At 37.3% G+C, this 25,593-nt stretch overlaps 1 protein-coding gene across 4 annotated transcripts in view; it reads right to left on the reverse strand.

Moving 5' to 3' along the window:
• Positions 1-25,593, reverse strand: part of LOC136766535 (serine/threonine-protein phosphatase 2A 55 kDa regulatory subunit B gamma isoform) — a 108,732-nt gene that overhangs the window by 55,552 nt on the left and 27,587 nt on the right. The window contains exons 1-2 of one of the 4 annotated variants that reach the window (XM_066720059.1): positions 22,494-23,257; positions 2,112-2,320 (exon numbers count right to left, since the gene is read on the reverse strand). The exons of 1 other annotated variant lie outside the window; for it this stretch is intronic. In XM_066720059.1, the coding sequence (XP_066576156.1) occupies positions 2,112-2,193 (82 nt within the window). In that variant the 5' untranslated portion in view covers positions 2,194-2,320; positions 22,494-23,257. Of the gene's footprint in view, positions 1-2,111; positions 2,321-22,493; positions 23,258-25,593 lie in introns of those variants that run through there. 2 more of the 4 variants (XM_066720060.1, XM_066720061.1) reach the window with 2 other exon arrangements.

Below are 25,593 nucleotides of genomic sequence, written 5' to 3' on the forward strand. Positions count from 1 at the left end.
CTCTTCTAATGTAAAATCAAACTCATTTATATGCTTATTTCAAATCATTCTGATTGCACAAGAAACCTGAGGATTTTTGTAGACATTCTAAAATGTGTTCTCCTCCATCGCACATTGATTTTGACCTGGTGGTCATACAATTTCATATAATTATACTATGCTTTCACTATTAACAACATTAATAGAAATATGTACATTTTAACTGATATACGACAGAGAGACAGTCAATTTGCCTGAAGAGAAAATATTTGATCAATGCAAAATACCAGTGCTCACTTATGGCTGTGAAACCTGGTCACCAAACACAAAAATGTTACACAAACTGCAGACGACACAAGGAAACATGGAAAGTTCTACAAAATAAAATGGACGGATCTGAAAACAAAATACATGACATCACTGAAAGAGTGAAAATGTTAAAATGGCAATGGGCTGGATGCATAGCAAGAATAATAGATAAAAGATGGACAAAGGAAGCTATCGAATGGATCTCAAGACATGAATAAGACGTAGAAGATGACCACATAAAAGATGGGAAGATGAAATCATAAACTTTGCAGGTGTGACCTGGAAAGGGAAGCTATAGATCGAAGCAAGTGGAAATATCTTGGGGAGGCCTTCATCAAGCAGTGGATTGATATATGCTAATAATGATGATGAGATTTACAGCTCTGGGAAAAATGAAGAGACCACGGCAATTTTTTCTTAAATCAGCATCTCTACATGTATAGCAGTCATTCCATTCCATTCCATTCATCTTTTTATTTGGAATTTGGGAGAAATGTTGTAAGTAGTTTATAGAATAAAACAAAAATGTTCATTTTACCCAAACACATACGTATAAATAGTAAAACCAGAGAAACTGATAATTGTGCAGTGGTATCCATTTTTTCCAGAGCTGTATTTGGGTAAGTTTAAATTTGCATTATATATCAACCAAAAAATAAACAATAGCTTACATTAATTAATGTTTTAAATTAGCAAGTTTTAAAAAGCATTATGCAGTTAAACAGATGTTAATTAGCTGAATGTGTCTAAATAAAATCAAAACTAACAGCAAACACTATGCACTAAGCATTGCTTTTCTTGATCCATGTAAACACCCGGCTAAGGAATGCAGGCAATGAATAATAAAAAGGTACTCGTCCAGCAGTCCTACAAACTGTCAAATATTTGTACTTTACACTTTAAATGTGTTTTCGTAAAGGAATTAAAGTCATACACAGATGCTTATGGCTAGCTTTAATTTAATTTAGGTATATGATTTTTTTAAATTATTATAGCATAGAAAAACATGCATTTGCATTCACTGTTCCTTTAAAAAAAATAGCTGATAGTGCTCAGGTAATTTAATTATTGCCATCTGCAAAAGAAGGCCTAGAGAATTAGTGGTTGACAATCCTCTAATGGTGCCTAAGTATGTTGAATTGAATCCAATGGAAAACTAGATCATATTCGGCATCACTGAATCTTTTCAGCTGCAGATTGATAAAGTAGCAAATAATAATACCCAACCAGTGAGATCATATCAATTATAAATTAGAAAACTGAATTTTACAAAGCTAGCCCATTGAGGTTGCATTACAGCAGGCGATGTACAATACAAAATGCTGTTTTTGTGATTAATAATTCATACAAGTGTTATTCCATCTTTAAAAAGGAAGAGACATCTTCGTGATTGAGCATCTGGTGTACGCTTTCTAAATCTGTATTTGGAACTGCATCCTCTTCATAAACCTCACAGTGGGCTTCACAGCTACCAGTACTGAAGTAAGTTTTCTGGTAGCCAAACTTCCAGTAAGTGCATATATTTGGAGATGTAGCTGGAGAATGTTCTAAAAGGTAATCTATAGGCATGCGTCATTGTGATCTGCCATGCAAAAATGAAAAGAGTGCAAACCATACATTTGAATTCCCCTGAAGATCATTCTGTTCAATTGTTAAAGTGTTGGGGTGATACACAGAGTGAGTGACTTATGGCAGAAATGTGAGTGACTGATCAGTCCTTTACTAAACAGGTGCAAACGTGCCTATAAACGTGCCCATTAGCTGGCCTTTAACTGACCAGAGGGGACTGACCCTTTCTACATTGTGGTCTAACATAAAATCACCTTCAGTGTAACTGGCAAACTGCTTGGCTTCCAAAGAGAGCGTTGTGATGTCGGAACACAGGACCTGGATGGTATTCAACATCCTGGTGTGTGGAGTCCAGGAGAGGGCTGTTAATCCACTTTATAACCCTGCGCAGGCTTGGCTCAGAGCTCAGCTCCGCTTGCAGGCTTTCAGATGCGTTCGGAGCCAAGGCCTAGCGAGAACAGCCCTAGAAAAGGGGGCATGGTCTAAGTTACAGTGCACAGTCTTTCAAACAAGAATTAACATGTCATACAATGTTTTGTTCCCGTTTCTTGCGGAGAAATATAGTGGTTTCCAATCTCGTTTGCCCATGTTTGTCTCCCCAATTTAGAAGGTTCCAGTCAAATTTGCGCCTCTCCCCTGCAACCCCACACGTGAGCGACAAAGACAGAAGATCAGCGACAGCCCTCCGATCTCATCATCTAGCTAGGTCTTACGCATGTGAAACCTAACCAGTAGATGCTGCCAAGCCATTGAACCTTGGAGGATGGAGAAAATCCCAGGCCTGGCCTCAACAAAAGGAGGTATTCGCAGGATGCCTGTGGCAAGCTTATGCAACTCAACCCATATGGATTCTCCTTTCTTAACCTGGGGGCAAGCCAGGACCAAAGTGGAGTTCAGCTTGGCACAGCAAGGATTCACACTAGGGCTCTCAACACACAACATACAAATGTCCACATGAACCATTATATTTTCTATAAAAAACAAAACAAAAAACAGATTCCAGACAAGCAATGCAGACTTCCAAGAAAAACACTCACACAGGAAATATTTTGACATTTTTGCTGACTTGCTGTTGAGCAAGACAAAAAAAATGTCAGTATTACAAACATTTGAGCAGTTTTACAATGTAATTAGTTTTTCCATTAATTGCATGTTATTTAGCAAAATACACAGAATCCATTTTCTGCCCATGCCATTAAAAAAATATTCATAAACATGGAACAATGACTTCAAATGATGAATGTCAATAAAATAAATCGATAAGCATGCAATTATTCGAAGCAGCTTTGAGCCAACTACACTAAGACTTCCTGGAGTAGCAATGGATACAAAATGTAGACACTTCTGGATCACTACTGGCTATCACAGGAGACAAGGCAACAAATACCCAAGATGTGTTGTCTAATTACACGTGCTGCATCTTTAGTGTCGGAACTAAATTCATAAATATGGGGAATTACATTTATTTTACATCATAAGCATCTTTTCCTTCTGCTGAATGAACACATTAAACTGTATCAATATAAATAAAGCTCTTAGAGTCTTCTGGTTACACTATGTCAAGGCTTCCTTAGTCTTTCTGTGTCCAATGTGGATTGCCAATCTCTGGAGAGAAACTCACAGTGGGTTCTGAAGAGGCCTATACCAGTTTTCCTTACATCCCAATTCCACAAACGCATTGTCATCCAATAACTATTTTACCTCTGCAAGCAGAATTACACATCATATCCAATTGGAAGGGATTCATCGTCTCAATCAGAAACCCTTTTAAAACACTCAGAATAAGACCATTCACATACTATGAACATATTCTATTCACAGCTTGCAATTCCTCCATGAGCTCAATTTATTTATTCTATTACAAGTTATTCAGAAGTGGAGAACTGTGTTTCCTGTCCTTTCTGGTCCTTTAAGGCTCAAAACAACTGGAGTACCCTAGCATACACTCGCTGGTTTCTCTCAGTACAAGGCAATTACCTTTCTCTCCCACTTTCATTAAAAGTTGCACTGAAGCATTCCCAAACAGAACGAATACCACTTCAAGTGTGACTAAATTATTTTGTGCCTCTGTTTTCCATTCCTTATCTCAGCTTGTTTATGCAGGGAAACCAATTTCCTTCTGTACATAGTTTTGCTGAAACATCTCTTGCATCTCTCCGTTCACTAAAGTAACTGTATACAAATGAGCCATTTCTAGGGATGCAGTTTTGAGCACACCAGTTGGTATGAGGCTGCAGAATGGATGTCATTAGAAAGCTATTATACTGCAGGCCCCTGTATGCTGCTGCACTGATAGTGGCAAATGCTCCTTGTTACAGAATTGCTCTCTGAACAAAAAGCTTCTATTCTTTGAATAATTTATTTTTGTGAGGCTTAGTTTCATAACATTCCACTATATGAACAAAAACAAATAATCAAACATACATGAATGCAGTGTACATTTAAGAGTAATGATAAAGCTTGCTTTGTGTGTGGGTGTTCCTTTTTAATACACTTGTACAATAAATATAATCCTGGCAACTCTAGATTTCCCAAAGGTAAAACTGAAAGAAGTAATGGAAGAGGAAACATTGTAAATGGAATATTGGTGTAATACACACAACCATGTGAAGCTAACATTTTCCATCACGAAACTAAAATGGACCAAAACATGTATTCAATACTAAATCTCTGTTATTATTTCAAGACTTATTGGGGGTTAAAACTCAAATAACCTTTTTGTATTTATTTTTTAACACAGACCGTCATTCCCATAATATAGCACATCAAAAATATATTGATCAATTATATTTTTGGGGGGTATTTTGAAAACTGATTTTGTCTAGTAAAACTGTACAAACTCTGGCATATGAAATGATAACACAAAATGTAACAAACAAAAAATGAAAAAAGTTACCAATTTTAATCAAACAAATACATTTTTCCATCATTATTACAGATTTAAACTTTAATACAATACAATCAGGCAGCTCATTACCCTTAAGCTTTCATTTTTTAAACAATACTTCTTCGGATAATTGAATACATGCGTCTCCCCACATTTCCCCAGAGGTAATACATTGAATTAATGTATTTTGCATTTACAAGACAGGGGTGTGGGCAAACCTGTACCCTAACACCAGAACTTTATTATTTTTTGTGAATAATGTCCCCACATAACTTAGAACTGCTTGTATGACACAGGCACACAGAAATGCTAGACTGTAATCACACACCTGCATATTACATCCTGGATGGAGGTTATTAAAAAAGAACAATGCTATGAAATAGAAGACAAAGAAAAGATGCAGACTTGCAACAAAGTGACACACACACATTTATGGGAGGAAATTAAAATTGATGTATTCATGTGTTCCATGCTCCTCTGAACACTGAGCTGTACAGCACAAAGCCTGTGTGATCTGCCAATAACTGCATAATTAACAAAAAATCCAATATACCTGAATTAGCATCATTCTTGTCAAGAGCTGCATATTCTGATATCACTGCAGTGGCATTTACTACAGATTCTATCACCCCAGCTGACATTCTGCAGAGACTAATCTGCACACACCCATCTGTTAAATATCATACCAGAGAAAATCATTTAAAAAGTGCAAGTACTACCTAAGGCAAGAACTGATGAGGACCTAAGGACCAGAACTATGTCTTCTAAACATAGTTATTAAGGACAAAATAGTATGGATTAAAAATATATTAGACTGATTTTCACTAAGGTATTTCAAAGACTTTAAATAACATAACTCCTTTTCAATTTGACACTTTCACAGAATTCACACTATATTTAGGTCAAAAATCAGTGCCGCCTGACCAAACAAATATGTGAACGTCGGACAGCTCCGACTGCGACCCCACACCATATTTGTGCATGAATGAAAAAGTTAAATGGCTGTTTATAATGTACAACTGCAATGTAAGTGCTAAATGTAATTCTAATGCACTTTCATGTACACGTTTTCATTGAGTGCAAAGACGAAATGCCCACTCTGAGTCTGAACACTTATAGTAAGATTGGGATTGACCAGCATTTGCAGAGTTTCATGGCTTGATTGATTGGCTGCAAGAAATGTGCCACTTTCTTGTCTACTCCAGCCCAGACTGGGACACATCCTTGTGGCCCCCAACATGGACACTGTTCTGAAGAACTTGTGATTCATTATAAAGTGAAAGATGATAAAGAGCAGCAGCTTGTATAATTTTTATCTTTTTAATAATCCTAATTAATTTAGACTGGCAAAGTGTTTATTCTTTGCCATATACATATTTTATTAGTTAGTGCATTAGGCCAGCCACTTTGGCACGTACACCCAAAACTAATTTTAAAAAAATGCCTATTGTTTTAAGTTAATGCCAAAGGCTTTTTTTGGTTTATTTTTAATCGTAACTGCAATAATTTATTTCCTCTAATGACATGAAAGGTAATTGTTTAGTAGACATTTCACTTAATCTCTAGACTCATAATAACAACACTCTGGCTGTGTGGGGGTGGCAGTCTTTAAGTAAGATTGATATTTGAAAGTACAGACATCCATCAAGCACAATATAATCACATCTATTCTCTCTGCTGAATGTAAAAAGAGGCGCAAACTAGAAAAAGTAAAGTGAACCCAAAATGAAAACAAAGAAACCAAGCAAAAAAAGGGGGGGGGGGGGGGGGAATGTGTCAGGGACTAAAAGCACTGAACCAACATTTAAAGATGAGCAAAACTAATAATGGGCAGAAATGTTCAAATAAAGGAGTGGATTGAATATGCTGAAGAGACAGTGCTCGGTATTCCAGAAGGAATTGTTTGTAATTTAGAAAGCTGGCACTCAACTGATTTATGATCACATGAATCAGTCAGTTGTTTTCAGTTTGGCAAATTAAGTAGAATTAATGACTAAAAACTAAATTAAAAAATGTCCTGCATCTGTTATAATTTACTGTACCTTAGGCATCCTCTGGGTATGTTTACCTTATAACATTTCCCCAGAGATCATGGTTTACTCAAAGGAGAAAACTAGAGACAGGGAGCAATAGCACATACTCCACCAGCACTAGAAATACGCATTGTGAATGTGAAATTAACAGAGGGGTACGAAGTTTTAGTCACTTCCTATGAGAATCTGAGAATGATTTAATTATTAAAAAAAAAAAAAAACAGAACCTGGCTGGTAATTAAACCAATTAAAAGCACCTTCACTTATTTATTTGATTTACTCTTTTGTCAGGAAGTAACAAAATGAAAATGTCTAAAATGTACAGTTGTATAATACTTAGCTTTAACTTTACTTAATATTGGTTTAATTCAGATGATAGCCATGCAAGTCACCCTGGGATTACTCACTAATTTGAGTTTTTGTGTGTGACTCAAAAAGGGGTCTTGCTATTTATTTCCTTTTTTTCCAGAATAATACTTTACTTTAACAATTATTGTGTCTGTATCTGGATCAAAGTTCGCATTGCCTTTACACACCAAATGGACACTTTGAGAATACTAGATTGATAATAGTCAACATCTTCTGGGACTGATGTCAATTCTTGAAGGAAAATGCCTGTTTAACTGAATTAAAAATGATTTAGTAACCATTAGGAGGTTGTCAAACACAATGAAGTAGTGCCATGAATGAATAGGGAAAAGCCTGTTCTGTGGGTGCCAGAAACATCTAAAAAAAATACAAATGTCTCTCAGTAAAGGAATGTATTGAGTTCTATAGTCATTACATTTACTGTTCTCATGAATGTCATCTTTGAAGATTGAATAAATGTACTTTATTTCTTATCTTTTCTGATTATATTAATTCTGGAGGAGGTGCACATAATTAAATGACAAAAGGGACCTTCTATAACATTTAGTAACAAACATATCAGACAAAGTATCGTGCATTTCAAGCAGTTTTTACCATTTCATAAACTCAAGTTAAATGCACATTTTTTTTTTTCATTCATACTCCCCAGTTTTGGAATAACCAATTGTTAATTCACTTGGCAATCCACATTTCACTACATTTTGATTTGTTAATTTGATGGAATAAAACGATGCGTCAAATGTACTCGGCTGCAAGGTTCTTTCTGTGGAGGATTCACATGCGCTTCCGTCACGTATGGACCTGACATCACATGACATCCTCACACACTGACCTCTTAAAGCCCAGATGGTTCTTTAACCTTAATTTCCCCAAGAATCCCCGATATGTCTGAATTGCTGCAGGAAGTGCAGATTTTACGGTTGTTTTATCAGGGCAGGTTTTGTGTGTCAGCTGTCATCTTCAAACTGGGACAAGTTGTGTAATCTTGTTTAAATAAGCTTCTTTTCTGCCATTAGATGCCAAGAACATAGTTTTGTATTGGCTTCTCTCTTTCTATGTCATTTTGTTTTAATCACTGGGAAGCACATAGTGGAATTAATTTTCTAAATCCGCCTGCACTTTAATTATTTTATAAGGTAGATTACAACCTCCTAAACACACACTATATTTCACTTTATCTATGGCTGGCATCTTTGAAATTACATACACTAAAGGCTGAATCGTATCCCCTCCTTCCATATCAAGCAGTACCCACAGGAATGACTTGGAAAAACGTCCTGGTTTTTTCACCCATAAGACACGGTATGGTATAGAACTTGCAAAAAACTTACTGAAATACACAGTTAATTCTCAAAGACTTCTAAACTTTCTAGAACAAACTCAGGAGTGTTCAACTTACTATGTCAGAGTTCACAACATTACCTAAACACACATCTAAAGAAATGTAGAGCTACCACTTCATTACTCCCCACCATAATGGAATAAATTTGGAATGGATTCCAAAGCCAGCAGATGATAAAAGCCATCGTCATTGTTTAGGGGGTTGTGAAAGCCAAACTGGCTGCATGTCACAACAAATCCTCACCAGGTTATTAGAAGGAGAAAAATGCTGCACCCTCTGAATCAAGTCAGATACAATTTATAGTAATGTCATATTTGAACAGCAATGCCTGCATTCCCGCAAGGTGCAATCTAATTACAGTAAATCTCAGTAATACTCTCATTATTTATCACAAATAAGGTTTTCTAACCACATGGGGCAGCCTCGTGTTAACTGGCAATATTTTGCATTCGACAATTGCAGTAACCTGATTATATATGCATTGGCAGCTTTGAAATGAAAATCATAAACATAACAAGCAGAGAATAAAAAAAAAAAAGATTCGCAATGGGAAAGGGCCATTTCAAAAAGTAGGATTAAAATTAACTGCAGTTAAAAATATATTTTTTTGAGTAATTTTGAAAACATTTCAAATTTGGCCTAATCTAAGTTTTATGTTGGATGTCTTGATGTCGGAAGGGGGAATACTAAAAATACATGGAGTTACAGCAGTGAGAGATAATGTCAATTAAAAATAGTCTCTTGCGTTTTTTCTGGTCATTATTATAATTATCATTCTAAAGCAATTCAAAGAGAAGCAGCACGGAAGAAATCACTAACAAAAAGAGTTGTATCTTCATAAAGCCAGATATACCAGTATGATGAATGCAGAGGTGAGCAGGGTTACCTAACAACTGCAAATTAGACTCTGAGGACTCAAACGTTTAAAAGAAAAAAATCTAGATAATTTACCAATATTCAGAACAATAATATAATACACTAAACATACTTGACACTTATTATCCTGCCCAGGTCTCCACTCATTAACCTTATGAAATTACCAATGAAAACTACACAACTGCGACAATCTCCCATTGTGTAGAAGCAAGAAGCCTTTGGAAAATAGACATCTGCCATCGAGTACGGTATTGAGTTTGTAGTTTATGACTGTTAGTTTGTTAGGGTGACCCAAATGCCACCCTTTTACTCCCCTTAAAACCTGACTTTCTGGTTTTGTGATGTTCCCAAATTACTGCGATTTCAAAGAGACAAACAGACAGATGCTGGTAACTGCAGGTATATTTCACAAAGGAGGAAGATGGGTCCTTAGTTATTATGAATGTACATTCAAATTAAGTTATAAACCTGGAGCTCAGCAGCAGGGGGGGGAGGGAAGATGTGTTGGAAAGACCTACAAAACTTTGCATATATAGTGCAGATTCATTGCCAATGAAAAGAAGGCCTTTTAAACTACCTTCACAACCCACCACCCACAATGCAAAAAAAGGACTCCTTGAAGTTAGCAGCAATTTAGTTCAAGCAGAAAAATATAAATCAAACATTAATCATTGGAACAATTCACTTAATTTAGGTATTTGTTCAGGAAAAATCATCATCATTACGCAAAGTAAGGTTATCGCCCTTACCTTTTAATTAGTTGCTTAATCAACCTGTACATTATTTTAAGCTAGCATTATGCTCATTGAATTTGTAGCTTTGTTATTGGGTTTCTGAGTAATTAAGCTTCTATACAGTACATTTACCCATTAAATAAGAGAACAAGATGCACACAGTGGTAATGGCATCTGTTTATACTTGAATATTGTTTAGTTAATTGCTGGTTAGAATAAATGCTACTCTTATTGTACTTTAATCAGGAAAAGGGCTTCAACTGGCACAATAAAGAGCAAATTTCAAACCTGCTCAAATAAATAACAAAACTGAAGGGGGGATTAATAATGCAATATGTAATAATTGTATTAAACAATACATCCAATTACGGATGTTCTGCATGTTAAACCTGGAAGGCTATCCCGAATACAGAACAAATGCCAGATAGGAAGGGGCTGAAAGGGCTTCTGAAAAGACTCATGGAAAAGAAGAGCACTGCAAACATCAAAAGAATACACAACTGAGTCATTGTCGGCCATAACCTAGCGTGATTAGTGATCTTAAATAAATGTAAAGGGGAAAGACGGGGGGAGGGGGTAAAGCACAATGCTGAATGACCTGATTTCAGACTGCTGCCGGTGGCATCCTTCTACACATTCCTGCAGCACAACTCCTCTATCCCTGGAACATGTTTATTAATGTATGTATTTACTGAACATCTAACAGAATGCTGCATAATGTACTGTGGATGTGACCAACATATCCATTGGTTTAAACAGTGTCAGACCATCTATTGGCAAATGGGTATTTAGTGCAGTATAACCCATGTTATAGGTCCTCCTCTGCTGTATCAATAAGAACCAGAAAGAAGCCTCGGCTTACCCAGGGGGTTTGCGACTCTTTCAACGGGGACTGTGAATGCTGATTAGGATAATAATAATGAATACATATCAAATAAAAGCCTTTGAGATTAACGTTGCCCAAGCTAAAAACTGAAATATGGACTGCAAGGAAGTGTTTTTTCCCCCTTCCGAGTTCATTCTTTTCAGACTACAAAGGGCACACTCAGCAGAACGCGTACCTGGCTGCGCGGCACACAGTTGTTGAAAGACGGCTGCCATGGGGATTGTGAACACAGCCCTCCTTACAGTAGAGCAGATAAGAGTCGCATGAGAATATGCATTCTAACCAACTGCAGTACGGTCACTACAGTAAAAACATTCATTTGTTCACAATTGAACAAACAAAGCCTACATTTAATGATGCAAAACACCTGACAGGATTTGCTTTCTGAAGATAAAAAGTCTATTGCTGAACTGTTGCCATGGAGAAGCAGTCACATTATACTTCATTTAGAAAAACAGAGCAGTCTCAATGTGATACATATATTTCACTACTGAGATACTACTACTATTATAATATTATTAATAATAATTATTTAAAAATAAGAGTTAAGGTACAACAATTTGTGGGTATAAATTACATATGCATCTATTTTATGTCTTCTACATCGCAACCAATAGCATTTAGCACAAAATGATAGCAAGGAAAGGATGTGTCCTACAGGAATTCATCTGGTTTAAAGGCTATTAACCTTTGCTCCCAAACAAATGAGCCTGTTACTCACCTCCTCCCCCAGAGTGCATTTCTCCAGACTTACAGAAAAGCAACTGCCCTTCAGCTCTCATATACCCTCACTCAGAAATACACAGAAACCCCCCTGTGTCCTGCTGCTTTGAGTCAAATTCTATCATTCTTATTCCTAACAGCGGTCCTCTGCCCATGGCCAAAACTACAGCACAGTGGGGCGCAGGTGCACAATGTCTATTCGAGAACTCTGTTTTGACCTAAAGATTTATTAAAACAGAAAAACAAAACAAAACAAAACAAAACAAAAATTACATGGAACAACATTTAAACCCATAGGCTGGAACAGGAAGCAAAACTGTATTATCAGGCCTATTATTTTGTATTTGAGTTTTGTTATTCAAATTGTGCACTAATCCTGAACTTTGAACTCTTCCTATGATTACACTGTGAGCCTTTCCGTTTGATTTTCCCCCATCCTTCCCGCCTTTTCCCATTGGAGATTTCTGGCTTCAAAGGACATTCATGCCTCACAAACATGCAACTCAAACAGGACTGTCACAGATGGTTTTGAGCTTTGCTAGTGTATAATCTTCCTTTTCAAAGGCAGCATCCAAAAAATTCTACTTCAAAACCTTCTCTTATATCATTCTCTGTCTCAAAGGAGAGCTGTTGCATGTGTATGGGTGATTATAACCTGTATATTCATAACTACAGTTTCAGGGACTATTTTTATGCATTTCTTTTCCCAGCAGATATGCATACTCTATATATAATTGTCAATCAGGTTAAAAATATAATGGGTATAAGAAAGGATAGGTATAAGAAAGGATTTGTAAAATAAATAAAGGTATCTGAACTCACAGTAACAAAGGAAATTAAATTAGACCTACATGTTATATAGACAGTAAATATATACTGAAGGGGTAAAACTTAAAAGTGAAAAACAAATATGTAGGCCTAGATACATTTTAAATGCTTACTTTCCTCAGTTAGGTTTTCCCTGCTCCATTAGAACTGCTTAGTTTTTCACTGTACATTTTAAAACCATAATTATGAACAGACCCAGACCTCTTATTTCAGTGCCCCCTGCTTTATTCAGTAATTGTTTCAATTCCCATATAGCAGCTCACAAACCTCTATATTCATTTACACATTTCTCTGGTGACCAATCTTTTTTTTTCTTTATCATCATTAGAGAAAGCGACATGGTTGTGTTGTTGCGTATGCATCTTGTTCTCTTTCTGAACACAGCTGTTTACAGCTGCTTGTCTCAATGAAGTCCATCTCCATTGGTGGAGGGTTTGGGAATGGCTGCTTGGGAACTGCTGGGCAATTACTGAAACAGAGAAACGCTTGCTTTATAAACTGTCAGAGCAAGTGCACTCACCTGTATCGAGAAGCCACTATCATTTTGTAGATAAATTACAGTGATTGCATAGTTGCTACTAGGTTTAAAAAAAAAACGACCATAGTTCTCTAACTGTATAAAGTCAATGTATTGTTGAAAGTTAGTTGTTGTGGATCACAGGATAATTCAAATTCATTTATATTTCACATTCAATAGCAGATTTGTATTGGAAAATACTGCAAGAATACATATTAACAATATAACCAGGAAATGTATTTTGGGACAGAAATATTGTGCAGCAAACTTAAAAAAAACAGATCAATGTATCAAATATATGCATCATATATATAACAGAACTTCCAATACTTTAACTGGCCCCAAGTGTATATCTACATACTTATATAAGGGCATGACAACAACAAGAACAGCTTAAAACATGTAATTTAGAGGCATGCAGGGTCATCTTGCCATAATTTAACAACAAGGCAGAAACATTGGTTTTGCACACTTTCTGCTTCAGTGAAACGTGCCCACCGCCATAGTCTGTCAGATATGAATGAATAGGCCCAAATCATTGGACAGGAGAAATACTGCAGTGAAATCGGCCATCGTCAGTCCCGAGAAGGCCATGCAGCAGATGTGGTCATTTGCCACTCTGAACACTTTTTTTCTTTTACAGAAAAGCTAATATGGGCCATGTATGTATATCCACTGTGCAATACCAATTCTGCACAAAAACAAGTGCCCTGTCCAGAGTTATGTTAATACTACCTTCATTAAATCTATACAGAGATAGACAGCAAACAATCTTTCAGTTGGCAGACTTTAACTGAGTTCAATACAGAGGATACTGCCTGTTCTGGTACATTCCTAAAGTCTTTGTCCTAGTTTATCAAATAAAAATACAATACAATAAGGAATGTGCATAAGCCAACACTTCTTACTGTCTCTTTCATAGCCTAGAACTTCAGAATGTATAATACAGGTCTGTTTTTCACCCCCACTCGTGCCACATAAAGAGACAGTAACTTCCTCCAAGGGATCCAACCCAGCAGAGAAGCTTATTAGAAACACAGTTTAGTTTTCATGCTGTCAAATGGCTCTTTTCTACATTAGGTTATGCAGTGTGTGTTGTTCATTTGACCTGAAACTCCTCTGTGTATTGCAAGCTTTGCTGAATGCAAAACAACGATAATGATGTCAAAACAGCTCCTGTTTTGTTCGCTTCGATCCCTGCTGACCAAAACTCAGTGCAACAATACAGATGACGCAGTATGGTGCAGCACCGGCCAACAAATCACCTGCTTACATCGAGAGACATTGACAAATGCAGTTCTTGTGCTGGGAGCAATAAAATAAACACACACACACACACACACACACACATACACCTACTTCATGATCTAATTAATAGGTACCAGCTAGGTCTGGAGTTTAAACATAAATGTTAAGGAATGAGTATGTGTTTAATCATTTTCTTTCATCTGAATAAACTAAGTAATACTAAGTACGTCCAGCAGTGAAGTGACACTGAGGACCTCAAGGATGTGTTGGCATTTGGGCAGATTTGAGTCAGAGAAAACCCTGGGCCAAAGACCAAAGGGTATCTAAGAATTGTATACAAAAGCTGGCATCTTTGAACAGGTAGTGTAGACTTGACATCTAATGAGAGGGGACATGACAAAGCAAGTTATTTAACAAAACACAAGCAGCAGCATAGCTACAAAGGGACTGTGATCCACGGGCACAGATTAAAACAAAGAGATTACTAGGAAAATCTCTATAAGAGACAGCGGGAAACCCATTAAAAATAATACTTTTATTAATAAGCTGCCCTGAATAACAAATGAGTTTCTCCTAGAAATACTTTTCTTCTTATGTTTTTTTGCAGAAAAACAGTGAGCATAAAGACTAGGGATACAAAGCATGTGGGTAATACAAAAAAACGAGTTATGTAGTACCACAGCCAAATACAGGGAACTAGTAATAGCCTAATGATTTTTGTTCTTGCCATTAGATATTTCAGTGACAGGAAAAGTTTCTTCCTAAAATTTTTTCCTGAAAAACAAAGGGATACTACGATCTGAATACTGGCATGGCAAATTGACAACAGGAAAACTTTAGCTTCACAAACAGTATCTTTGCAATATCTGTCAGACCCCTATTGAATATTCTCATGGGCCAATTAATTCCAATACATTGAGGTGGTAGTGATATTCAACTAAACTAAATAAGACTATCTTTACAACTATAGACTTGTAGTGCTTCCAGATTAATTTAAACATTAATCTCAGTGATGGGTTTGATTGATAGACTCTAAGATCTGTTCTCGTATGCCTGATAATTTGATGGGAAATTAAGTTATGTTTTCTCCAAGGCTTCAAGACCCACACTATATAGCTTGATGAACTCCATGTTTTCCCCATCATATGCAAAACCAAAATAAATTATCATCTGCCAGCAATGGCACACAGAACAACAATGATGATCCTGGGGTAATTCACAGTCTGACCCTGCATTCATCCAGGGGATATGGCCTCATCTGTTGAAACCTTGAGAAAACCTTGTGGGGTCTTATTTACAAAGTGGAATATGCAAACCTCCAAGCAAAAGGAGTCCCTCACCTTCATAATGCTGATGCTGTGGTCTTCTCAATCAATCAGACCCTTACATAAGCTCTCCTGAGACAGAGCTTCTAATGCATTATAACTTAACCAGCATGAGCACTGCTATATTACTCTATAAGATGATAATTCTTCTGTACGCAATATATTCTGAGACCACTGCCAGGCTGCTGGTGGGTAATGGACCATAAGTGGTCAGTTAAAACATTAAATCAGAACTCTGTCTTTTCTTGAAGTTCATCATTAACTCTAGATGGTGTTGCATGTCCTATTTTATAATAATGATTATGAAAAAATATTAACAGTAAAGTTGTTTACATGCCTAGTTTGTATCACCAAAAATAATTTCAGTTATTCCTATGCCATTACTAGCCTTGTAAGTACATTCTTCATTGCAAAAGACCCCAGTAATACTCAGTGCTTCACCAGTGCACCGTGTTTGTGAGAAACAAGCAAAATGTAATTAACTACTTTCAAAAAGCACTTGGGGTTTAATTCATTTTAATTTTACTCCTTTATGTTCATAACCTTGAAACGTGCAGATTAATGCCTGACACTCTGCCCTGCCTTGACCTCAGCTGCAAAGCATCAGATATACAGCCAAGACTCAAGGTTTTCCTATTTCAGCAATTAGAAGGAGCTGAATGCCTGGTTTTCACTTCCAGTATTATTAATTCAGTCCTCATTAGGGCACAGGGGGATGGCATCAGCAAAGAGCCACAGCACAATCCTCTCAAGGTCAGCAACACTAAGGTACTGGAGTGTGCAAATTCACAGGATTGGTCATGCTTTCCATCTTCTGTTTAGTTTGCCTGGTGGACAGAGTAAATAATGTGTTCTTGTGTAGCCATCTTTGATCCAATAATCTATTAAATATATACATGGTCTGCGTACTATTATAGTGAATAGAAACTATCTGTCGTGAGAACACAGAGAAACGCCTACAATTATTTATAACATTATAAATTAACGTTACAGAGTGACACCAGAGAGGTACATAGTACATTAAAGTTATCATCTCAGGTTTTGTCCAATTAAAAGATGCGTAATGTTTCAGTATCTTAAAAATTCACCAAGACTTGAAAATCTTTGGTTTGTGTTTGATCGGTTTTATTTTAAATGCAGTGTTGATACGAGAAATTATTTAGTAAACGCACCGACTTGGAGATCTAGAACTAGTCAGATGTTATATTATCTTGAATTTTCAAAATCTACACATTCTTCAGTCTACACATTGAAACAGTTGGATTCAGGCTGTATTTTTAATTAAGGCCAGGTTAGGCTTAGGGTTTGAGTTAATCACCAGAGTTGGATTCCTAATATACCGATTACAAAACAAACCAAGCCTTTTAGTGTAATTCAATTTTACGTTGCCATTATCCACAGGTAAATGCTCTTGCCCTTTCAACACAGAGGTGCAATAAACCACAGGCTTCCACAAAACATTTACAATGCAATCTGAAGACGACATACAGCTCCTTGTGTATTGGTTACCTCAGACAATCAAAGTGTGGCTCTTCAATCACTGATGTATACAGACTCTAGATGGAATTCAGTCACCCTCAAATCAATATTGTGCTGTGTGGGCTACATGTCTTGCATTATAACCACTAAAAGCCTGGGCTAAACTGCTGACCAGCATTTAAGGATGGGAACGCATTGCATTCCATTTTGTTTCCTTAAAAAAGGCTGATCTGCAAAACACGTCTTCAGTAATATTTTAGAAATAGGCAAATAATATGGTCAGTTACTATTTTCTGTAATTGAATCTGGTGGAGCCTTCCACCACAGGTCTGTCAAGAACAATTCTCTGGATTGTCTTTGAAAGCTTTTCATACACGCAGCTGTGCTCTCAAAGCCATAGCCCAGACAAACGAGCACCACCAAAAAGCCAAGCAATTAAGCCTGTCAGTTAAAACTCCATTTGCAAAGATCTCTCTGACCTTACAAATCTCCTGTCAAGCAAAAAACAGGAGCCTGGAATATTTTAACATGCTAGCAGAAAATACTACCGGTTTTAACTTTTAATGTGGTCCAAAAGATGTCTCCAGAGCATCGACACAAACAGCATGAAGAAGAAGCAGAGACAGCGGTGTCATGGGGTGGAAAAGCCAATGTTCAGTCTGTAAGTCATCACAGGAACATTTGTTCTATTCCTATAAAGGTGCCAAGTCTGCAATTTGAAATAATGTACCTCATGCTGATCAGTAATTATATCTGAATGTTAACTGCTGGTAGACACAATGTTTAGCATAAGCTAAATACAACAATAACCGATTTGAACATGGATGTATATTTCAGCAGTGTGTTCCTGCTGTAAGTGATAGATCTGTTCTCTTCCTAGGTAGTGCTGTTTCCAAGAGACAGAACAGGAAAGCACATGCTCTGCTCCATACGTGCTGAACTCGCAAATCCTGAGGATGCAGCATTCGACACTGCAAGGCCCTGTCAGCCCCGGCGCGCTCTGCAGCTGAGCAGTAATGGTCCACACACTGAGAGCTTGTCTCTTTCATCAGCTCGGATCAGAAAGACAATCTTCATCATCGCTGCCTTACCTTACCAATGCTGGAAACCAACCTTTGATCAAAAGAAAAAAGAAAAGAAAAGGGGGGGGGGAAGAAAAAGGCAAGCGGTGCTATATTTAACACTACAGGTCTGAAGCCGTTGTCGTATGAATAATTCAGACAGGCTTGTGAACTCCATGACATGGTTTGCACTGCAGGAATTCATTAAGGAAACCATTCCCTTGACATCCATTTTTATTAACTGAATTTGTTACAGTAACAATATCCTACACTGCCATCTTATTATCCTGGGCTGCACGCAGAAGCTAATATAGTGCCATCAGATTAGCTAGAACACCTTAAACCAATTGCTCTTTTTCAGTATATTGACAATATTACTAGAAATGGTTTAGTAGCCGTTACCAGAGCCTGAGACTATAAACCATTTACAGAGTTACCATATTGCACAGACTGTCCCCATGATGTAAGTTACTAAAACAGTTCCCTACAGCAAAACATGATCTAAAATAGTTCAACCATTTCCTGAAGAGAATGAAAATTCACTTCTTATCAAAACTGATTTGAGATAATATACTGTATGTATGTTCATATCCACACAAAGACATGTGCATGTACACAAACACTCTTTACATTGCATTTGAATTAGAACAGTCATAAATTGTTATCCTGCCTTCAAAAACCTATATATTGCCACTCTTTGGACTCACTCCTGCTCTTTTGAGAAACAAAAAAATCATACTGAGAATTCTTCAGAGCAATTTATATACAAATATGCATACTTACATATTCGTAGCTACAATTTACAAAGTCACTGGGACATAGAGGATAGAGTAATTAGATTAAAAAAATATGAGTGGATTGTGACTGCGATGGTTAACAAAAAATGCCCCAATTGTAGAAGAAAATATTCCCTTTGACTGGTCTAATTGACAGCAGTAGAGCACTGGCCAATATCTTTAACATTAAATGTCACCCTGCCCCTTAGTTTATACCTCTAAATGTTCTTTTATAATATAATGCAAAATAATAATGTGGTAAAATTGATTTAATCATAATACTCCTTCTCTCACTTCCAGCTGTTTTCAACATGGCTTATTTAATTACAACTGTCCATTTTACTTACTTAAGTCTCAGTAAAGACCCAAAAGTTCTGAATATAGAGACCAAGAGGACGAGACATTTGGAGGCAGATTTTAAATTATTCTGATTCACCACACCTTTTCCACATAGCTCCTTTTAGAAAAGGTATGTGATGATATATGTATTGTAAAGGCAAAGTATAAGACTGCAGGTATGTTGTAAGTATCAAAATAGGATTCTGATTAAAGAAAAATAGATCTAGATGTTAGAAAGATCAGTTGAAGATCAATTATGGAGTCCCATTCCAGTTCCTAATAACAAGTAACTGATCCACAATTCCGTTAAATATGAATGTTCAGATGGTTACTACAGATAAAGTATAATGATGAGTCTTCATCTATTTAATTGAACTATACATTCTCAAACATCTTCAACACGCCTGACTCTCAATATACACAGATAAATATTAAAGGGATTTAAACATTCCACTCATGTCACTCAATATCAGTCCATATGTATTTAGGGATGTTGTATTTGTTCATTCATTAATACTCGCTTGATTTAGTCTGATAGCAGGTTTATGAAAGGTAAGGAACTGAAACAAATGTATATATTCCTATTGCTTTATTTTAAATGCCATAAAAAAACAACTCAGTGAGTATGTTGTCCAGTATTAAGCTTTTAAGCTTAATTCAGTATTCTGAGGGATAAAACAAACAGTCAAGGTGGTAAGGCTTCAAAGCTTCAAAGATATATTTACCGATAATGGCATCACCCATGAGTCGTAATTGTTTCACCATACTGTCTGCATTCAAAATTATCACACTGTCTTGCCACTCACCACTGTATAGGTGAAACATCTGTTCACCCCTGTATAACTTGGAAATTGATATTCATTTCATTCCACTAAGAGTCTACCATGGAACTCTGCCAACCTTTATACATAAATATAATCTTTCGGACCTAGAAGGAATCTTAATTCAAATATTCCCCAATGCTTTGCCTTTTACAGTGCCTAACTTTCTATAAATGTGAGCCTTCACATTGACCACAGCCTTCTTTGTGTTAAAGCTCCTCTCTAATTCAGGTTGTGATCAAATATTTAACATCCAAGAAGGAAAACATTTAAAAGCACTGTCCACTGAAATCACTCAATGTGCAACTGCCTGTATTCACATAAGGGAAAAAGGAAAAGAGATCATACACCTCACCCAAATAGATGGTTGAAATAGATTACATGTTTTCTGCATCTAAATATTTGTACAAGGTTAAAACTAAAATGTTAACAAAAAATGCTAGGAAAACACAAGCTCACAAAAAGGGTGGATCTTCAGAACTATATATAATAAGGTGGGGTTATTAAAGGGTCATTATAAATTCTGTGGCACATTTGCTCAAACAGCTCAGAGGGTCAAAAGAAGGTCTAGTATGCCCCATGCATGTCCCATGCTTCATGGTCAGCCACTAAAATATACTGCATTCAGATTACCTTTACGATAGCTTATAAAAGGTTTTATTTCCTCACCCAGTACAAACTCATTGGCCTTCTACATTGTACAGTACGACCCTAGCCTGTGCTTATAGAGTTACTGCAAGAGCATGACTGATTTCAGGTGTGAATTAAGCCATAGCGTTTTTATACAACTGGAGAGATCAGCTTGCAGATTTTTTTTTTTTTTGCTGACTCACTGCATCATTTTAACTCACAGAGATGAAGCGTTTGCATTACCATTTGAAATTCTGTGCTCTTTTCTCTCATTTGGATCTCTCATAACGATCTTCAGATACAAATATTACATCTATAAATACAAATATTAAATGGCACCAGGAGCTGAATTTAGCAGGATTTACCATAATGCGACTCTGTCCAACATCACATGTTCATTCCGGTGGAAAAATCAGAACCTGCTGGCTGCTAAGGAAAACACAAGATCTAAGGCCCTTAATCTGCGGCATTTGTAGAAAAAAGCAATCAGAATTCACCATTACAGTTGAAAGAGAAAACATTTTATTATTCCCTTTCTTTTTTGGGGTTTATCTTTCATAATCTGAAAGCCAAGTGAATCAATTGGATAATAGACTCTTATCCTGGGGGTGTAATGAGTTAGAAAATAGACTAAAAAAAAACAACCCTTAGGGCATCCAATAGTAAATGTCACCACTATAAGAACCATTAGGGCGACACCTTAAACTGTCTATTGGACTGCGCCTCTGCTCAATTTGTCCTCAAGGTTAATGCTACCAATCTGATGACAATTTGGTAGAGAAAGTAACAATCCAAAGCATCTTGTCAATTAGTAACAAGTAATTGTATGTAGCAGTTTAGCAAAATGGAAGGAACCTGCTAGATGAGCTATCCTATGGCACATCAAAATATATATATGTATATAAAGACTTAATAACATAGTAATAAATAAATACGTGGGAGAGATGCACCACAGCACATACAGACACTTAAAAGCCATGGCACTGAGCAGCTGAAATGCTATTGGTTGCCAGTATGGTTATACAACCTATTTCACATTATACAACCATTCACACAGCTGATAACTGAAAGCCTTGGAAGGGAAATCCAGTAAAAATCGTAATTCCCATCCCCTATATGTTCTTACGTCACAAGCACATATAGGAGGCCGCAGTAACCAGGAATCTTTAACTCACGGAAAGGTTTAATATAATACACTAATGTAATGTGCAGGAAATGGAGGTAATGAACAAAGTGATCTAGCCATTACATCTTTCATTGGAGTAATAAACTAAAATGCAGCCTCATCCACTAGATCTGGGATTGTGATGCACACCTAGTACAGGAATAACTATTGACAACGTCTGGTTCTCAAAATTATCCACCTGATGAATAAGAAACGTTTTACCAATTTAGCATTTCTTTTGGATCAACACATTTTTCTGCAGGAAATAGGGATTATGATGTTTCCGTGGAATAAATAGCTACAGGTAATGACTTTGATAGTGGACCCTTATCTGTAAAGCTAATAATAAACAGGAGAAATGCAGGTCAGGTTTCTAATGGCTGTATGGAATAAACTAGAATATTAACAGCTACCAACCGGAAAGCCACCAAGTAATACATCCATCTACCTAGCTGCTCTTGGAAACAGTACATTTCAGTGTTAAAAATAAATAAATGAAATTATATAGTGATTATAAAAGAAATACACTGGAATGGAAGTGCTAGGCATGTCAGTGAGTGAAATCAAAGGAAAGAGAAATACAATGCAAAACACTACCTTCAGTCACATAGTTGTGGTCCCGGAGAAAGCTGTGGTTGATTTTTCGGGTGTCAATGTCCTCGCCCATTTACAGCAAGATTACTCAGCATGCCCATCCGCAGTGGACTAATCGAATCCGTAGGCTTCCACACAAGAGCACCATCCATGCTGCCACTGCCTAGCAGAGGCGGGGAACTGCCCGAGGTTCAGAGGACAGCATAATGAGAGGCAAAAGCGAGTGATGCGGCACAGACTGGAGAACGGGCAGCAAATTAAAACGTGCTAAAGGATGGAGGAAAGAAAAATAAAGGAGAGCAGGAAGAAGAAAAAAAGGAGGGACGACACACACACACACACTCCCACACACACCCTCACACTTCCACACTCAGGAGGCACAAAAGCTCAGCTGGATTAGCAAAGTGACAACAACAACAAAAAGGGAAAAATTAAAAATAAGAAACAGGAGGTGGTCCCTTGTGTAGCTGCTTTTTTTTTTCCCTCTCTTCTCCTCTCTCCTATAGATCTGCTGCAGCAGTCCTCACACGGTTTGAAGAACAAACCAGTCCTTTAGTCAGGTACTCCTTAAACAAGCCCCCATGCAGAGCTGGCTCCAATCTCTTGCTGCAGTGGAATCTCAATGGGTTGCTGCTGGAAGGAGAGGGTAATGAGAGTGGCTGCTTGCTTGCTCGCTCGCTGCTGCAGTATGAAACAGCGTGTGTGTGCGTGTGTGCGTGTGTGTGAGAGCAGAGGGAGAGGGAGAGAGAGAGAGTTCTGCTGCTGTTGCCTGCCACTGCTACTGCTGTCATATGTCTATGCTGCATCACAGCAGACTCCTCCCAGCTTAGCCTATCAGCAGCTAGCCATGATCTGCATTTCGTGAGAGACTGCAGGTGATTAAAGCTGGGTTCAGGGATACACCAGAAGCCAGGAGGAAAAATCCACACAGCTCAGCTTCCAGATCCAGGACATTGCATTACTGCTGCCTCTTCCATTAAACAACATATTTACACAGCCACCCCTCCGTCTGGGCATCAGATGATCGTCAGCTTATACCTCAACTGCTTTACCTCCCCCCCTCGCTGTGTTATCTGTTCACAAACGATGTCCAATCTTATAGCAGGTGTCCAGGTATCATATTACTTGAGAATAACACTGCTTCGATAATACAGATGCCAGCCCGCCAGTCTCTAAGATATGCAGTGGAATAAAATAGAATAGAGGGCGAGTGCTGTTTGTGTTCTTGGAGCAGAGCCACTGAATTGTTAACAGCCGCCAAGAAGACGTGGCCTATTTATCGGACTCCCCTAAATGAAGGAACCCCACTGTGCCACCCAGCTCAGCATCTCACACAGTGATGGACCGGTTCCAAGGTATCCGCAGACAGGTCAGTACCATGCGACTCATTCAGTAATGTAGATAATGATCCTACCTAACTCTCCATCAGCAAGGACCCATGGATAGCATTGGGTTCTGAGTAGGTAATCTGGATCACAAATAAACAAGTTCTAATAATGAATACTGGAGTTCAGGTGGAATAAAAAATAAACATTACGGCCATTATGGAATAAGTAAATCTATTAGAAATGCAGTTTAGAATCTGAGATGCAGGATTCCATATTTAGAAATACAGCACATTTTTGCTTTATTACGAAATCCCTGCTTTCCCACCCATAATTGATTAAATATATACCATAATCTTATTGTATCATTGGACAGCCTCTTGACATTACATAGCAGGTACATTGTAGGATTTAATAAAGGTTACCCTGAACCCAAAACCTGTTGCAATCAAAAATAATAATTTCAGATATTCTAAGGCCACGGAGTTGATCACTTAAATTATAATAATAATTTAAAAATAGACCCACAATCAAAAAGCATCTGCTTAAGGTTAAGGCAAACTTGTAAGAGCAGGCGATAAAGATTGGAGAAAGATTTGTTTTTTGTTCTGGTGCCCTTTCACCTACTTAATGCTGTAAAAACCTACCACCAGCATCCGAACCCATTTAAGCTGTCGGCCAAGCTTAAAAGTTGATCAAATCCTCTTTTTCTTAATGCTTCAACTGGGAGCTTTCCTGTGGAAACAATGGCTAAAGCCTCTCCTTATAGTATCAGTTTCCAAGGTAACTGCCAGGGCAACCACACTATCAAACATTCGGCTAAGCAGGGCCGAGTCATGCTAGTAATAAAATATATTGTTCACTGATCTCGCACAAAATTCAGCAGCTGCAAGAAGTTACCTTAATAAACTCAGGGTCAGAGTTGAACTAACACTCTCACATCCTCTTTCTACCTGTTCTAACTACAATAGTCATGTTAGCACATAACATTTAATTAATAAAACATCTTTGTTTGCATCAAGCATGATCAAAAAGCGTTCCTATGAATGCCATAGTTAAGAGAACACTCACTGGACATATATTATAAGTGCATGTGGGTACAGAGAATTAACTTCATGAACAGTAAAGAAGCCATCTGCTTTGGATTCCCAACTAATGAAATGTTGCTGCAAGATTATTGATTCTATTTAAGACTGGAAGTCAGCCCGGGGCACATCACGTGACAGGCTTCCACACTGATACTGCCAAGGAGGTTACTAATCCATGAAGTGGTACTTTCAGAGTCAGTGTATCGCCGTTAGAAATTGCACCAATGTCGATTAGACTGGTGCAAAACATTTGAGCGCTTGCACTGGACTTAAACAGTAATGTCTATACATGTATAAGCCAGCATGAAAATATTCAGTATCGCCGACAGAACAGCAAGACAAAATACAGAAAAAAGCTGTGCTGCGGATTGATCAGCCTACAAGTGGATTGTGTATAACTAGAAACCAAAGACTGGCATGTGATAAACAAATATTGAATAATTTTCAAATGGTGCTACAAGAAATGGTCTTATTGATCCGTTTGTTTTTATTTATTTTTGGTTCCTTTGAATGTTTTATTTTTCTTGTGAAGCTGGATAAATATTTTTCCATGTCTGTATGTCTTCCTCTTCTTGCATCCAATGTGTTACGGAACATCAATAAATCTCTTTGACAAGGTCGTGTTGCTTGCTTTAGTGACTTGTTTTGAATATTCTGTGTCTTTACTGTTTTGATCAGTCAATAAAGTAA

Source organism: Amia ocellicauda, chromosome 13 (genome assembly GCF_036373705.1).
Source record: "Amia ocellicauda isolate fAmiCal2 chromosome 13, fAmiCal2.hap1, whole genome shotgun sequence".
NCBI classification, from domain to species: domain Eukaryota; kingdom Metazoa; phylum Chordata; class Actinopteri; order Amiiformes; family Amiidae; genus Amia; species Amia ocellicauda.